Raw genomic sequence first — 17767 nt, 5'->3', positions numbered from 1 at the left:
CATCACGCCATGGTGTCTTCCCTTCTGGGCAGGTCATGTCAATGGAAAGAAAGCTGGACTTCTTGGTGAACATCTACATCCAGCGCATGGGCATCCCCCAGTCGGAGACTGACGCCTACTTTGGGTCCAAAGAGCCCGACCCGGCACCACCCTACCACAGCCCCGTGGACCACATGGAAAAGAGAGGCTCCATCACCAAGATCATCCGCTTCAACAGCTCGGCCGGACAGAAGAACTTCGACCCCCCGCCAGCCTGCTCTGGCCTGGGGGGCCACTGCCCCCCCTCCACCTCCTGGCAGCAGCACCCTGTCAGCGAGTTCCACCAGCGCAGCCAGGGCAACTCGCCTTCCCCCGTAGGGGATCCCTCCCTGGTCCGCATCCCTCCGCCACCGGCCCATGAGCGCTCATCTGGAGGCCACAGTGGGAGCAATCGGGGGTCCCACCGCAACAACGGTGGTGGTGGCAGTGGCGAGGGGGATAGAGAGGGCAAGGCAGACAGCGACACGTCCATCTCTTTCCCCTCGGTGGACCACGAGGAACTTGAGCGCTCCTTCAGCGGCTTCAGCATCTCCCAGTCCAAGGAAAATCTGGACTTCCTGAACAACAGCAACTTCAGTGTTGTAGCCCGCTGCGCCAAAGTAAGGCCCTATATCGCAGAAGGTGAATCCGACACTGACTCGGACCTCTGCGCCCCCTCGCCCCACTCGGCCACCGGGGAAGGCGCTTACGGGGACAGAGGGTGGTCAGGATCCAAGTAGGCCAAAATTGGAACTGCTTATATAAATGCCTTGGAGTTCAGAGCTGAAGGTCTGATGTGCTAGGTGTTAGGCTGCTACCACCAATGATACTTGTGAGAACCAAATAACCTGGCTCCTCTTGAATGACTGCAGCGGAGAATGAGGAAAAAAGTTATCACGCTCCAACGGTTTTTACTGAGAAAGCGCCTGTAGTTTTTCAATTTGACTTAAAGCACACACATTTGTTCTCATGTATTCGCACACTCATTAACTCAAGGTTAAGTTTGCCAGTGATTGTTTTGATCTTTTACTCAGGAACGGAATGCAGATTAATTGCCAACCTTCTATATTATCATTGAGATGGTTAAAGAGTTAAAGAACACACTTGAATTTGGACAAAACTATGACATCCATATTCTTTTGTTGCATTTGATTGTTTTTGTGGCATAAGAGATTCCCAATTTCATCTAACATGTCATGTATTGTATTTTTATCCCAAATGACTTAGTTCTTTACAGTGGATAACAGATTACATGTTTTGCTTTATGGTTGATCAGCTAAATATATATATTTCAAAGGAATGTCTTATTATAGTCAACATTATGGCTCGTGTCCATAAACCCTATGGGATGTAGGGACATGTGATAACCAGTTCTATGTGCACTATTTTAGTAGTGATTGTTGTACACAACCCTATAAGGCTTATTTGCATAAATGTGTACAAGGCACAAACACACTGATGATATTCACATTACACTACTTACTATAGAGATTGCACATATTCTATTCGATACACACAATATTACATTTGTGATATCCACAAATATGCTTTCTTTGGCAAGAGGTGGAGTACAACCAATATTGGGACATTTTGTTTTGTCTTTATATGATCTGTAAAGATGTATTTTATTGATTTTTATATTACATATTTGCAATTATATTTATTTGTTTATTCATTTGCTGTAAGACACATTTGTGACATTTAGGAAAACATGCCGCTTGTGCAAGCACAAACACCTTGCAGCTGTCTTGATTTTTATATTTTTGTTTAATTTTGCCAAATAGTATTCAAATGCACTAATTGTCAACTAGATCCATGATATGACACTAATATAAAATTACAACAGCTATAGTTTGATGAACGCTTTGATATTTTGTTGAATTGCATCACATTTTTATAAAAGCATAAAATCTCATTTCATGATGCTACATTTTTGTACAAAATATTCAGGCATCCTATTTAATTAACATCACATATTTTTGCAAAAGCCTCACTCACAGGCTTTGACATGATATTTGATGTGAGCCAAATGGGGGCATTTAACAAACGGTTTTATCCTTTGAAAAAGCCCCTTGATCCATTGATACGGCAACATTTTGAGTGTAATTTTTTTAATTCATTGAGTGATGTTCCATTATTGTCCTTTCAAAGTCAAAATAATTTAAGAATGAATGTGTAATTTTTTCCTTTCACTTTATTATTTATTCAAACTTCCGTTCGCTCTGCCAATATTTTTGCTGCTGTTTTCCCTCCATTTTCTCCAGTGCCGATCAGAATATCTAGACAAATATTGAGGGCAAAGGTACACACGTATGAATTACTAACAGCATAATTTTTTTTATTCACACTTTGTATTGTGGATGCACAATGATTGAACTGATACAGTCTGCAACTGGATCTAAATAGTTTCATCCAGAGATGAAAAAGTATTGTTAAATTACTCCATGAATTATTAAATTAATCCTCAAATAGAGAGCTACCTTCGAACCCTTTAAAATGCAGTCTTGCATGAGGTAAAATGATATTTTCAGCAACTGCCTTGTAATTGTCCTGGTGACATACAGTTGAAGTCGGAAGTTTACATACACCTTAGCCAAATACATTTAAACTCAGTTTTTCACAATTCCTGACATTTAATCCTAGTAAAAATTCCCTGTTTTAGGTCAGTTAGGATCACCACTTTAGTTTAAATGTTTTCGTTAAACTTTTTCACCCCGGACGTTTATCCTGAGACAGAAGAGTCATTTTCCTGTACGTTTTAGCTGCCAACTTTACGTTATTTTCCATTTTTTCCATCGCAACTTTTTTCCCTTATTCAACTTTTTCACCCGGACGCTTTATCTGGACATGGTTCATCAACATCTTCAACAGCCGAAGCTAAGTAGTAACATTAACATGATCTCTTCTAATTGCAGTCGCTGTACTCATAATATACAGGAGAACGATCGCCTTACGGCGAGAATAGCTGTGCTACAAGCCCAGCTTCAGACGCAATCGTTAGGCAAGGGTAATTTCAGTGTAGGAAAGGAAGAAACAGCGTCTGTGCCACCAGTAAGTACAGACAGTAACGTTAGTATAAATCCCCCGCACAGTCCCCGCAGCCGGACAACTTTCTCATGGCTTCTGGAGGGAAATACTGTTGGAATGCTCAACCGGTGTCGCTCATTCAGCCGACAGAAACCTTCAACCGGTTTTCCCCATTATGTAGCGAGTCGGAGTCTGAGTCTGAGTCTTCTCTAGTCTCTACTCCTCCCGTTACGGGGTCTGAGACGCCGAAGGCTCCCACCATTAGCTCTGACAAATTGAAAACCCTAGTCATTGGCGACTCCATTACCCGCAGTATTAGACTTAAAACGAATCACCCAGCGATCATACACTGTTTACCAGGGGGCAGGGCTACCGACGTTAAGGCTAATCTAAAGATGGTGCTGGCTAAAGCTAAAACTGGCGAGTGTAGAGAGTATAGAGATATTGTTATCCACGTCGGCACCAACGATGTTAGGATGAAACAGTCAGAGGTCACCAAGTGCAACATAGCTTCAGTGTGTAAATCAGCTAGAAAGATGTGTCGGCATCGAGTAATTGTCTCTGGCCCCCTCCCAGTTAGGGGAAGTGACGAGCTCTACAGCAGAGTCTCAGCACTTAATCGCTGGTTGAAAACTGTTTTCTGCCCCTCCCAAAAGATAACATTTGTGGATAATTGGCCCTCTTTCTGGGACTCACCCACAAACAGGACCAAGCCTGACCTGCTGAGGAGTGACGGACTCCATCCTAGCTGGAGGGGTGCTCTCCTCTTATCTACCAACATAGATAGGGCTCTAACTCCTCTAGCCCCACAGTGAAATAGGGTGCAGGCCAGGCAGCAGGCTGTTAGCCAACCTGCCAGCTTAGTGGAGTCTGCCAATAGCACAGTCAGTGTAGTCAGCTCAGCCATACCCATTGAGACTGTGTCTGTGCCTCGACCTAGGTTGGGCAAAACTAAACATGGCGGTGTTCACCCTAGCAATCTTATTAGGATAAAGACCTCCTCCATTCCTGCCATTATTGAAAGAGATCGTGATACCTCACATCTCAAAATAGGGTTACTTAATGTTAGATCCCTCACTTCAAAGGCAGTCATAGTCAATGAACTAATCACTGATCATAATCTTGATGTGATTGGCCTGACTGAAACATGGCTTAAGCCTGATGAATTTGCTGTGTTAAATGAGGCCTCACCTCCTGGTTACACTAGTGACCATATTCCCCGTGCATCCCGCAAAGGCGGAGGTGTTGCTAACATTTACGATAGCAAATTTCAATTTACAAAAAAAAAATGGCGTTTTCATCTTTTGAGCTTCTAGTCATGAAATCTATGCAGCCTACTCAATCACTTTTATAGCTACTGTTTACAGGCCTCCTGGGCCATATACAGCGTTCCTCTCTGAGTTTCCTGAATTCCTATCAGACCTTGTAGTCATAGCAGATCATATTCTAATTTTTGGTGATTTTAATATTCACATGGAGAAGTCCACAGACCCACTCCAAAAAGTCTTTCGGAGCCATTATCGACTCAGTGGGTTTTGTCCAACATGTCTCTGGACCTACTCACTGCCACAGTCATACTCTGGACCTAGTTTTGTCCCATGGAATAAATGTTGTAGATCTTAATGTTTTTCCACAAAATCCTGGACTATCGGACCACCATTTTATTACGTTTGCAATCGCAACAAATAATCTGCTCAGACCCCAACCAAGGAGCATCAAAAGTCGTGCTATAAATTCTCAGACAACACAAAAATTCATTGATGCCCTTCCAGACTCCTTCTGCCTACCCAAGGACGTCAGAGGACAAAAATCAGTTAACCACTTAACTGAGGAACTCAATTTAACCTTGCGCAATACCCTAGATGCAGTTGCACCCCTAAAAACGAAAAACATTTGTCATAAGAAACTAGCTCCCTGGTATACAGAAAATACCCGAGCTTTGAAGCAAGCTTCCAGGAAATTGGAACGGAAATGGCGCCACACCAAACTGGAAGTCTTCCGACTAGCTTGGAAAGACAGTACCGTGCAGTACCGAAGAGCCCTCACTGCTGCTCGATCATCCTACTTTTCCAACTTAATCGAGGAAAATAAGAACAATCCAAAATTTCTTTTTGATACTGTTGCAAAGCTAACTAAAAAGCAGCATTCCCCAAGAGAGGATGGCTTTCACTTCAGCAGTGATAAATTCATGAACTTCTTTGAGGAAAAGATCATGACCATTAGAAAGCAAATTACGGACTCCTCTTTGAATCTGCGTATTCCTCCAGGGCTTAGCTGTCATGGATCTGCACAGATTCTGCGAGGGCCTGGGATCGGGAGAGACACTTAAGTGTTTTAGTACTATATCTCTTGACACAATGATGAAAATAATCATGGCCTCTAAACCTTCAAGCTGCATACTGGATCCTATTCCTACTAAACTGCTGAAGGAGCTGCTTCCTGTGCTTGGCCCTCCTATGTTGAACATAATAAACAGCTCTCTATCCACCGGATGTGTACCAAACTCACTAAAAGTGGCAGTGATAAAGCCTCTCTTGAAAAAGCCAAACCTTGACCCGGAAAATATAAAAACTATCGGCCTATATCGAATCTTCCATTCCTCTCAAAAATTTTAGAAAAAGCTGTTGCGCAGCAACCTCACTGCCTTTCTGAAGACAAACAATGTATACGAAATGCTTCAGTCTGGTTTTAGACCCCATCATAGCACTGAGACTGCACTTGTGAAGGTGGTAAATGACCTTTTAATGGCGTCAGACCGAGGCTCTGCATCTGTCCTCGTGCTACTAGACCTTAGTGCTGCCTTTGAAACCATCGATCACCACATTCTTTTGGAGAGACTGGAAACCCAAATTGGTCTACACGGACAAGTTCTGGCCTGGTTTAGATCCTACCTGTCGGAAAGATATCAGTTTGTCTCTGTGAATGGTCTGTCCTCCGACAAATCAACTGTACATTTCGGTGTTCCTCAAGGTTCCGTTTTAGGACCACTATTGTTTTCACTATATATTTTACCTCTTGGGGATGTTATTCGAAAACATAATGTTAACTTTCACTGCTATGCGGATGACACACAGCTGTACATTTCAATGAAACATGGTGAAGCCCCAAAATTGCCCTCGCTAGAAGCCTGTGTTTCAGACATAAGGAAGTGGATGGCTGAAAACTTTTTACTTTTAAACTCGGACAAAACAGAGATGCTTGTTCTAGGTCCCAAGAAACAAAGAGATCTTCTGTTAAATCTGACAATTCATCTTGATGGTTGTAAAGTCGTCTCAAATAAAACTGTGAAGGACCTCGGCGTTACTCTTGACCCTGATCTCTCTTTTGACGAACATATCAAGACTGTTTCAAGGACAGCTTTTTTCCATCTACGTAACATTGCAAAAATCAGAAATTTTCTGTCCAAAAATGATGCAGAAAAATTAATCCATGCATTTGTTACTTCTAGGTTAGACTACTGCAATGCTCTATTTTCCGGCTACCGGATAAAGCACTAAATAAACTTCAGTTAGTGCTAAATACGGCTGCTAGAATCCTGACTAGAACCAAGAAATTTGATCATATTACTCCAGTGCTAGCTTCCCTACACTGGCTTCCTGTTAAGGCAAGGGCTGATTTCAAGGTTTTACTGTTAACCTATAAAGCGTTACATGGGCTTGCTCCTACCTATCTTTCCGAGTTGGTCCTGCCGTACATACCAATACGTACGCTACGGTCACAAGACGCAGGCCTCCTAATTGTCCCTAGAATTTCTAAGCAAACAGCGGGAGGCAGGGCTTTCTCCTATAGATCTCCATTTTTATGGAACAGTCTGCCTACCCATGTGAGAGACGCAGACTCGGTCTCAACCTTTAAGTCTTTACTGAAGACTTATCTCTTCAGTAGGTCATATGATTGAGTGTAGTCTGGCCCAGGAGTGTGAAGGTGAACGGAAAGGCTGGAGCAACGAACAGCCCTTGCTGTCTCTGCCAGGCCGGTTCCCCTCTCCACTGGGGTTCTCTGCCTCTAACCCTGTTGCAGGGGCTGAGTCACTGGCTTGCTGGTGCTCTTTCATGCCGTCCCTGGGAGGGGTGCGTCACTTGAGTGGGTTGAGTTACTGACGTGATCTTCCTGTCTGGGTTGGCGCCCCCCTTGGTTTGTGCTGTGGTGGAGACCTCTGTGGGCTATACTCGGCCTTGTCTCAGGATTGTAAGTTGGTGGTTGGGGATATCCCTCTAGTGGTGCGGGGGCTGTGCTTTGGCGGAGTGGGTGGGGTTATATCCTTCCTGTTTGGCCCTGTCCGGGGGTTTCTTCGGATGGGGCCACAGTGTCTCCGGACCGCTCCTGTCTCAGCCTCCAGTATTTATGCTGCAGTAGTTTATGTGTCGGGGGCTGGGGTTAGTTGGTTATACCTGGAGTACTTCTCCTGTCTTATCCAGTGTCCTGTGTGAATTTAAGTATGCTCTCTCTAATTCTCTCGTTCTCTCTTTCTCTCTGAGAACCTGAGCCCTAGGACCATACGTCAGGACTACCGGGCATGATGACACCTTGCTGTCCCCAGTCCGCCTGGCCTTGCTGCTATTCCAGTTTCAACTGTTCTGCCTGCGGCTACGAAACCCCTACCTGTCCCAGACCTGCTGTTTTCAACTCTTAATGATCGGCTATGAAAAGCCAACTGAGAGACCTGAGCCCTAGGACCATACGCCGGGACTACCGGCCGTGGTGACTCCTTGCTGTCCCCAGTCCGCCTGGCCTTGCTGCTATTCCAGTTTCAACTGTTCTGCCTGCGGTTATGGAACCCCTACCTGTCCCAGACCTGCTGTTTTCAACTCTTAATGATCGGCTATGAAAAGCCAACTGAGATTTATTCCTGATTATTATTTGACCATGCTTGTCACTTAAGAACATTTTTGAACATCTTGGCATGGTTCTGTTATAATCTCCACCCGGCACAGCCAGAAGAGGACTGGCCACCCCTCATAGCCTGGTTCCTCTCTAGGTTTCTTCCTAGGTTTTCGCCTTTCTAGGGAGTTTTTCCTAGCCACCGTGCTTCTACACCTGCATTACTAGCTGTTTGGGGTTTTAGGCTGGGTTTCTGTACAGCACTTCGAGATATTAGCTGATGTAAGAAGGGCTATATAAAATAAAATTGATTGATTGATTGATTTTGAGAATGTGAAATGTCAGAATAATAGTAGAGAGAATGATTTATTTCAGCTTTTATTTCTTTCATCACATTCCCAGTGGGTCAGAAGTTTACATACACTCAATTAGTATTTGGTAGCATTGCCTTTAAATTGTTTAACTTGGGTCAAATGTTTCGGGTAGCCTTCCACAAGCTTCCCACAATAAATTGGGTGAATTTTGGCCCATTCCTCCTGACAGAGCTGGTGTAACTGAGTCAGGTTTGTAGGCCTCCTTGCTTGCACACGCTTTTTCAGTTCTGCCCACAAATGTTCTATAGGATTGAGGTCAGGGCTTTGTGATGACCACTCCAATAACTTGACTTTGTTGTCCTTTGCAACTTTGGAAGTATGCTTGGGGTCATTGTCCATTTGGAAGACCCATTTGCGACCAAGCTTTAACTTCCTGACTGATGTCTTGAGATGTTGCTTCAATATATCCACATAATTTTCCTTCCTCATGATGCCATCTATTTTGTGAAGTGCACCAGTACCTCCTGCAGCAAAGCACCCCCACAGCATGATGCTGCCACCCCCGTGTTTCACGTTGGGATGGTGTTCTTCGGCTTGCAAGCCACCCCCTTTTTCCTCCAAACATAATGATGGTCATTATCGCCAAACAGTTCTATTTTTGTTTCATCAGACCAGAGGACATTTCTCTCTCTTTCTTTTAATGACTCCAACCTAAGTGTATGTAAACTTCCGACTTCAACTTTATCTGTACTCCTGTCATTCTAAATGAAAAGACCCAGAAGACCCAAGAAAATTATATTTCCTAGGTTCAACTTGCAACACAATTTACTGCAGGGGAGAATACACATTTTCAACAACTATCATCTCCGCTAAAATATAAAGAAATATCATGTTTGTTTTGTTTGTTACATATTTTTACATCTACGCTGCCTTGCTTGCTTATTTACATAAAAAATTTTTCCAAAGAGTATACTTCTAAAATGCCTTGGATGTCTTTAATGGGTTTTTTTTTCAGCCTTTATTACAGGCCACGTTTGAAAGGTGCAGATCTATTCTGAACACAAAATATGCTTCTGAATGTATTTTTGAATGTTGTCTCACTCAAGCTATTACTCATCACTGTTAGCACACAGCATGCTTAAACGTTAATTTTTGTGGGGGGTGGGAGCACTTATCATACTATGTGTTTACAGCATATATACATTTTACTTGACTGAAGTATTAATTTCACAGTCACATGGTGTTTGTGACATGCTGTAAGCCAGGGTCGGCAGCAAGCAGCCCGCAAATGTGTTTTTTTTGGCCCCCCAAAGTTTTTAGTAAAATAAACTTTGTTATTTTGTTAAAGAACAATACAAAAATCACCAGGAATTCAGCATAAAATAAAATGAGGAAGTCTGTATTTCCACAAATAAAAAAAGAGCTATGAAATTATTGTTATTTTGAAATACAGTCTCTTTTTGGGCTTAGTAGTGGTCAATTTGCAGTGCACAAATTATTATTATTTTCCGGCCCCCCGACCATAAACTCTGACAAAAATCAGGCCGCGGCTGAATCTAGTTGCCTAACACTGCTGTAAGCGTTTCAAAGCTGTAATGAAAATGTTGACTCTGATTTCAGCCATGATTGTTTTTTTTTTTTTACTGAAGTACTCCATCTTTTGGAATCAATGCTTGCCAGCATGTTTTGAACCGTAGTATGCCATGAACATATATTTTACTTATTATGTATCATTACCGTGTAGTAACACTCAAATCCATGAACCTATGGAAACTGTATAATAAACGTTGTTTATCATAAGATTTACACGTGTTTTAGACTGTTTTCATTGATTCGATCAATATGGTTTGAGTACAGTGAACGGTTCAGTCTCTAACTAACCAGACTTAATTTTCATGTTACAGAGAAACAAGACTCGACGTGTAAAAACAAAAAAATCACAGGGCGCAAGTTATTCCAAATTCATCTCATGAAGGTGAGTTTCACCACAACCCAGAATTAGATTAGACACATGATTAAAACCTGAAGATATGCTTCTGACCAATGGCATAGGAGCTGGGGTGGACATGTCCCCCGCCAATGTTAGAAGCAGGTTAAATGGTCCTCCCCAATGAATATATTATTTTGAAAAACGAGTCGCCGTATTCCTTGAGGGACATTTATTTTGAAAAGGCATCCGCTGCTAGAACATGAGTCACTTCTCCCACCCCCACTGGCTGCTTCATTCTCACCCTTGGTTGGTTGTTACCAGCAGTGTGGCAGTGTGTGAGTGAGAAAAAAAGCACTATTCGTCACATGCTTTGTAAACAACAGGTGCAGAGTGAAAAAAAATGAAAAAATGTAACAGTGCACGAGCAATAAATAAACAATGAGTAACGATAACTTGGCTATATACATGGGGTACCAGTACCGAGTCGAGGTAGATATAGGTAGGGATAAAGTGACTAGGCAACAGGATAGATAATAAACAGTAGCGGCAGTATGTGTATGTGATGAGTCAAAAGAGTTAGTGCACAAAGGGTCAATGCAGATAGTCCGGGTAGCTATTGGTTAACTATTTAACTAACTATTTAGCCGTCTTATGGCTCGGGGGTAGAAGCTGTTCATGGTGCTCTTGGTTCCATACTTGGTGCATCGGTACTGCTTGCCGTGCGGTAGCGGAGAGAACAGTCTATGACTTGGGTGGCTGGAGTCGTTTACTATTTTTTGGGCCTTCCTCTGACACCGCCTGGTATAGAGGTCCTGGATGGCAGGGAGCTCGGCCCCGGTGATGTACCGGGCCATACACACTACCCTCTGTAGCACATTGTGGTCGGATGCCAAGCAGTTGCCATACCAAGCGGTGATTCAGCCAGTCAAGATGCTCTCAATGGTGCAGCAGTAAAACTTTTTGAGGATCTGAGTGCCTTCTTCACAACTGTGTTGGTGTGTGTGGACCATGATAATTCCTTGGTGATGTGGACACCGAGGAACTTGAAGCTCTCGACCTGCTCCACTATAGCCCCGTCAATGTGAATGGGGGCGTGCTCGGCCCTCCGTTTTCTTTAACTCCTTTGTCTTGCTGATGTTGAGGGAGAGGTTGTTGTCCTGGCACCACACTGCCAGGTCTCTGACCTCCTCCCTGTAGGCTGGCTCATCGTCGTCGGTGATCAGGCCTACCACAGTCATATCGTCTGCAAACTTAATGATGGTGTTGGAGTCGTGCACGTGTCAGGTTTTATCTAATTAACTAACGCTGTGTAGTTTTGGCTGTGTGAAACTGATAGTGAATATTTTGAAGCCAAGACTTGCTAGCTACAGAATTACTTGCTCAATCACTGTCTTAGTCTTCATCATATAGTTAGCAATGGATGTGCCACCAGTCAAGAAGAGAGAAAAAAGAGGACATAAGAGTTTTATTTCAAAGGAGTGCATTTTGCTTCTCCCTTCCTATAGGCAGAAACTCAAACAGGAAGTACCCGTGCTAAGGACTATTCAACGCTGGTCTGACCAATCAAAATCCACGCTTCAGGATTGTTTTGATCACGCAGACTGGGAAATGTTTTGGGTAGCTTGCGCAAATAATTTAGACGAATACACCGATACCGTTACTGAGTATATCAGGAAGTGTATAGAAGATGTCGTACCCAGTGTGACTATTAAAACCTACCCTAACCAGAAACCGTGGATAGATGGCAGCATTCACGCAAAACTGAAAGAGCGAACCACCGCATTTAACCATGGCAAGGTGACTAGAAATATGGCAGAATACAAACAGTGTAGTTATTCACTCCGCAAGGCAATCAAACAAGCAAAACGTCAGTATAGAGACGAAGTGGAGTCGCAATTCAACGGCTCAGACACGAGACGTATGTGGCAGGGTCTACAGACAATCACGACTACAAAAGCAAAACCAGCCACGTCGCCAAGACCAACATCTTGCTTCCGGACAAGCTAAAGACCTTCTTTGCCCGCTTTGAGGATAACACAGTGCCACCGATGCAGCCCGCTACCAAGGACTGTGGGCTCTCCTTCTCCGTGGCCGACGTGAGAAAAACGTTTAAACGTGTTAACCCTCGCAAGGCTGCCGGCCCAGACGGCATCCCTAGCCGCGTCCTCAGAGCATGTGCAGACCAGCTGGCTGGTGTGTTTACGGACATATTCAATCTATCCCTATCCCAGTCTGCTGTCCCCACATGCTTCAATATGGCCACCATTGTTCCTGTACCCAAGAAAGCAAAGGTAACTGAAACAAACGACTATCGCCAGTAGCACTCACCTCTGTCATCATGAAGTGCTTTGAGAGACTAGTCAAGGATCATATCACCTCTACCTTACCTCTCACCCTAGATCCACTTCAACTTGCTTACCGCCCCAATAGATCCACAGACGATGCAATCGCCATCACTCTGCACACTGCCCTATCCCATCTGGACAAGAGGAATACCTATGTAAGAATGCTTTTCATTGAGTATAGCTCAGCATTCAACACCAAAGTACCCTCCAAGCTCATCATTAAGCTCGAGGACCTGGGTCTGAAACCCGTCCTGTGCAACTGGGTCCTGGACTTCCTGACGGGCCGCCCCTAGGTGGTGAAGGTAGGAAACAACACCTCCACTTAGCTGATCCTCAACACTGGGGCCCCACAAGGGTGCGTGCTCAGCCCCCTCCTGTACTCCCTGTTCACCCATGACTGCGTGGCCAAGCACGCCTCCAACTCAATCATCAAGTTTGCAGACGACACAACAGTAGTAGGCTTGATTACCAACAATGACGAGACAGCCTACAGGGAGGAGCTGAGGGCTCTGGGAGTGTGGTGCCAGAAAAATAACCTCTCACTCAACGTCAACAAAACAAAGGAGATGATCGTGGACTTCAGGAAACAGCAGAGGGTTCACCCCCCTATCCACATTGATGGGACCGCAGTGGAGAAGGTGGAAAGCTTCAAGTTCCTTGGCGTACACATCACTGACAAACTGAAATGGACCACCCACACAGACAGTGTGGTGAAGAAGGCGCAACAGAGCCTCTTCAATATCAGGAGGCTAAAGAAATGTGTCTTTGCACCTAAAACCCTCACAAACTTTTACAGATGCAAAATTGAGAGCATCCTGTCGGGCTGTATCACCGCCTGGTACGGCAACTGCACCGCCCGCAACCGCAGGGCTCTCCAGAGGGTGGTGTGGTCTGCACATTTTATTTGTTCCGTTCCACTGTTCCAACCTGCAAGATAAAGTTCTGTACCGGTTCGAACCAAAAAGAAGGACCAGTTTATATTGTTACTTAACCTTCCTTTACGTTCCTTTTTAAACTTCTGAAATTGATAATGTTTTTACATTTAGCTCGACATTAAATTACTTCACCAATTAGTGCAGATCGAGCAGCTTTCTATGGAGCGGGCAAGCTATAGTTGTTTACATGTGCGATAGACAGACGGCGTGAGATGCGACTGAAATTTTGCGGGTGGGGAGAGAGGGTGGAGGAGGAGGCTTGGCTTGAAGCGCTGGGCATATTGTTATGACATGCATTATCTGAATTAGTCCCACAGAATTATGCCTACGGAGGAGCGGCTTCTATGGAGGAACTTTATACCTACGGAGGAGCGGCTTCTATGGAGGAACTTTGAATGTCTTTGAATTTCAGAGAGTTGGCTTAACGCTGGATCAGAGCTAGCTAATTACCCAGCTGAAAAGCTTGTGTGTGCAGAGCGGCACCAGAGTTAAAAACGCGTATTACCTTTTTGTATTTAATATATCCAATGTGAGATGTGACAACTCTATTTTATCCTTAACTAGCATTGAAAAGGTTTATCCATTCTTCTCTAATGAAAAATCTCTCCCTAATTTCTGAATCACGCTTGTAACGTCAGTAGGCTACAATAGCCTATGCTTCGGAAGAGGAGGGGCAGGTAGACTACACAGGCACACCCACTGGCAAAGATTTCCTGCTGTCAGGCAGACACTGGAATACGTTTTTGAGTGTCAGAGTGAGGACTTTGCATAGGCGCTTTGAGTCTTTGTGGGACTGAAAAAAAATTCAGGAACGTAAAAGAACCAGTTCCCATGCTTTTAAAGTAACGGTTCTGTACCAGATCAGTATAGATCACTTTTGTTCTCAGTTCTGATTCTGTTGCTCAAATTGTTTTGTTATTTTCTGGTTTTCAGTTTTGTTCCAACCCATACCGTTTCAACCCATACAGTATGTAGAGCAGCAGTAGTAACAACCTGACAAAGGGGAAGTGAGAAAAATATTAGGAAATGAATCATACAGTAGAAGAGAAAGAGTACAAAATTGTTGTTTAATTGAATATATCCACATTAACCCTTTGACGGGTACGGTCACATATTTGTGATCATTGTTGAGTGGTCCCTGCAGCGTAACATTGCAAATATGTGATTGGAACAGTAGCAACAGAACGTATGATGCAACAAATGCATCTAAAGAGCATTGTTGTCTGAAAAGCATCTAAACAATGTCTTGTACTGATGGAAAATGAAGATCTTCACAACTTTATTCCTCAATTTCACCTTTTATTGTAAAAGATAAATGCGAACTTCATCATCCAAGCATCACACGGAACACATCCACAGCCAAACTCATTCCATAAACCACACTAAATAACAGGTTGCGCTGACAAGAAAACAAAACATAAGCTAGCGACCTAACAGCTAGACTTGTTTACAATGTACCACATCTCTGGTGAGTACAAGTGAGAAATGTAGTATTGTTTAGAAAATAGTTAAATTCTTTATGATGGCAGCCATGTTTGTTTGTTTGACAAGTGAAAACTCCCTAATCCCAGAATGCCATTCACTAAAAGACGCAAATAAACAAAGTCAAAGATGGCTGCGCCAATTGCCTGAAAGATCTGATTTAAGTTTGGCCACATTTCAGCATATTACATATCTTCGATGTACTTGTTACAGTGTATACAAGAACCGGTGCACATGACTTGACAAGTCGTTTAAATTTTTTGACAAATCACAAAGCAAATAAAATGTTTTCACCTCACAGATCATCACCCCAAATACAAGCCTACTGCCTAGCCTAAATGTAGCGCGGAAGCTAAACAGGGATGAAACCATTTTAGGGGGGTTTGTGGGGGGGTTCATTTAATTTGTGGGGGGTTTTCAAGTCCATGGGGGTTATAAATGGGGGACGGTATCGTGGGGGGATATGATGCAGGAAATATTACTATGTTGTGGGATTTATCAATAAATGGGGGGCAACACTGGAGAAGTTTATAAGCTAAATAAAAATAAAACCCCTGGAAAGGGGGGTCTGAGCTGGTAACCCTAAGGTACCATAGTTACAATCTGATGCCGCGTTCAAAACAACTGGGAACTCGGAAATCTCCGACTTCTGACTTCAGTGCGTTTAAGAAAACTGGGAACTCTGAAAAAAACAAGCTCCGACTGGAAAAAATTGTTTTGAACGGTCATCCAACTCTGAATTCCAACTCGGGCCTCTTTCTAGAGCTCCGACTTTCCTACCTGAAAATCAATGACTCCATGATTTGACCTCGTATTGACCAGAGTTCCCAGTTATCTTGAAAGCATCATAAGTCAGTCGAGTGAACTATCCCTTCACCTCGTTTTGTTATAACGTCTTTGGTCTGACTGGCGCTTACGTGACAACCAGAATGCATTGTATGACGTCAACAAACATGGCGCCACACATAGCTGGCAAATAGCTTAGCATTAGCTCAACATAATCAGTACAACCTTCAAAAAAGTATTTTACGCAAATCATATGTGTCCATTACAATCTATGCAAGAATCGGAATGCGTGATTTACCAGTACTTGTAAATGTGAATAAAACAGTAAATACATTATGCTCCACGCATACAGTGAATTAGGAAAGTATTCAGACCCCTTGACTTTTTCCACATTTTTGTTACGTTACAGCCTTGTTCTAAAATTAATTACATTGTTTTTTTTCCCCCTCATCAATCTACACACCATACTCCATAATGGCAAAGCAAAAACTGGTTTTTAAACAAATGTATTAAAAATAAAAAACAGATATCACATTTACGTAAGTATTCAGACCCTTTACTCAGTACTTTGTTGAAGCACCTTTGGCAGCGATTACAGCCTCGAGTCTTCTTGGGTATGACGCTATTCTCCCATTCTTCACTGCAGATCCTCTCAAGCGCTGTCAGGTTGGATGGGGAGCATTGCTGCACAGCTATTTTCAGGTCTCTCCAGAGATGTTAGATTGGGTTCTGGCTGGGCCACTCAAGGACATTCAGGGACTTCTCCCGAAGCCACTCCTGCATTGTCTTGGCTGTGTGCTTAGGGTCGTTGTCCTGTTGGAAGGTGAACCTTCTCCCCAGTCTGAGGTCCTGAGCGCTCTAGAGCAGGTTTTCATCAAGGATCTCTCAGTACTTTGCTCCGTTCATCTTTCTCTCGATCCTGACTAGTCTCCCAGTCCCTGCTGCTGAAAAACATCCCCACAGCATGAGGCTGTCACCACCATGCTTCACCGTAGGGATGGTGCCAGGTTTCCTCCAGACGTGACGCTTGGCATTCAGGCAAAGAGTTCAATCATTAGACCAGAGAATCTTGTTTCTCATGGTCTGAGAGTCTTTAGGTGCCTTTTGGCAAACTCCAAACGGGCTGTCATGTGCCTTTTACTGAGGAGTGGTTTCCGTCTGGCCGCTCTACCATAAAGGCCTGATTGGTGGAGTGCTGTAGAGATGGTTGTCCTTCTGGAAGGTTCTCCCATCTCCACAGAGGAACTCTGGAGCTCTGTCAGAGTGACCATCAGGTTCTTGGTCACCTCCCTGACCAAGGCCCTTCTCCTCCGATTGCTCAGTTTGGCCGGGCGGCCAGCTCTAGGAAGAGTCTTGGTGGTTCCAAACTTCTTCCATTTAAGAATGATGGAGGCCACTGTGTTCTTGGGGACCTTCAATGCTGCAGAAATGTTTTGGTACCCTTTCCCAGATCTGTACCTCGACACAATCCTGTCTCGGAGCTCTACGGACAATTGCTTCGACCTCATGGCTTGATTTTTACTCTGACATGCACTGTCAACTGTGGGACCTTATATAGACAGGTGTGTACCTTTCCAAATCATATAGACAGGTGTGTACCTTTCCAATCAATTTAATTTACCACAGGTGGACTCCAATCAAGTTGTAGAAACATCTCAAGGATGATCAATGGAAACAGGATGCACCTGAGCTCAATTTCGAGTCTCAAAGCAAAGAGTCTTAATACTTATGTAAATAAGGTATTTCTGTTTTAAATGTTTTATTTGCTAAAATTTGCTAAACATTTCTAAAAACCTGTTTTCGCTTTGTCATTATGGGGTATTGTGTGTAGATTGCAGAATGTTTAGTTTTATTTAATCCATTTTAGAATAAGGCTGTAACGTAACAAAATGTGGAAAAAGTCAAGGGGTCTGAATACTTTCCGAAGGCACTGTATATGTTTTGCAATATCTGAAGTTTTCTCGATACATTTAAGAATAATACATGTCGACTGTTATCCAATTCTTCACCAACATTTTTTGGAACAAAATTCCCAAGCTTTCAGAGCAGCATACGTGTTGTTTTCAAGTCCAAACCCAAACTGTGTCATCAAGGTGAAGAATCCCGAGG

General features: G+C 43.5%; 1 protein-coding gene across 1 annotated transcript in view; it reads left to right on the top strand.

Annotated features, from left to right (window-relative positions):
* LOC121575567 (potassium voltage-gated channel subfamily KQT member 2) overlaps positions 1 to 2643 on the top strand; it is a 110274-nt gene extending 107631 nt beyond the window's left edge. The window contains exon 16 of the mRNA XM_041888742.2: positions 33 to 2643. Coding sequence (XP_041744676.2) covers positions 33 to 758 — 726 coding nt within the window. The 3' untranslated portion in view covers positions 759 to 2643. The remainder of the gene's footprint in view (positions 1 to 32) is intronic.
* Positions 2644 to 17767: the final 15124 nt, after the last annotated feature.

Source organism: Coregonus clupeaformis, chromosome 10, assembly GCF_020615455.1.
Source record: "Coregonus clupeaformis isolate EN_2021a chromosome 10, ASM2061545v1, whole genome shotgun sequence".
Taxonomy (NCBI): Eukaryota; Metazoa; Chordata; class Actinopteri; order Salmoniformes; family Salmonidae; genus Coregonus; species Coregonus clupeaformis.
Note: the sequence above shows the minus strand (reverse complement) of the source record. Positions and strands in the feature narration are given on the sequence as shown.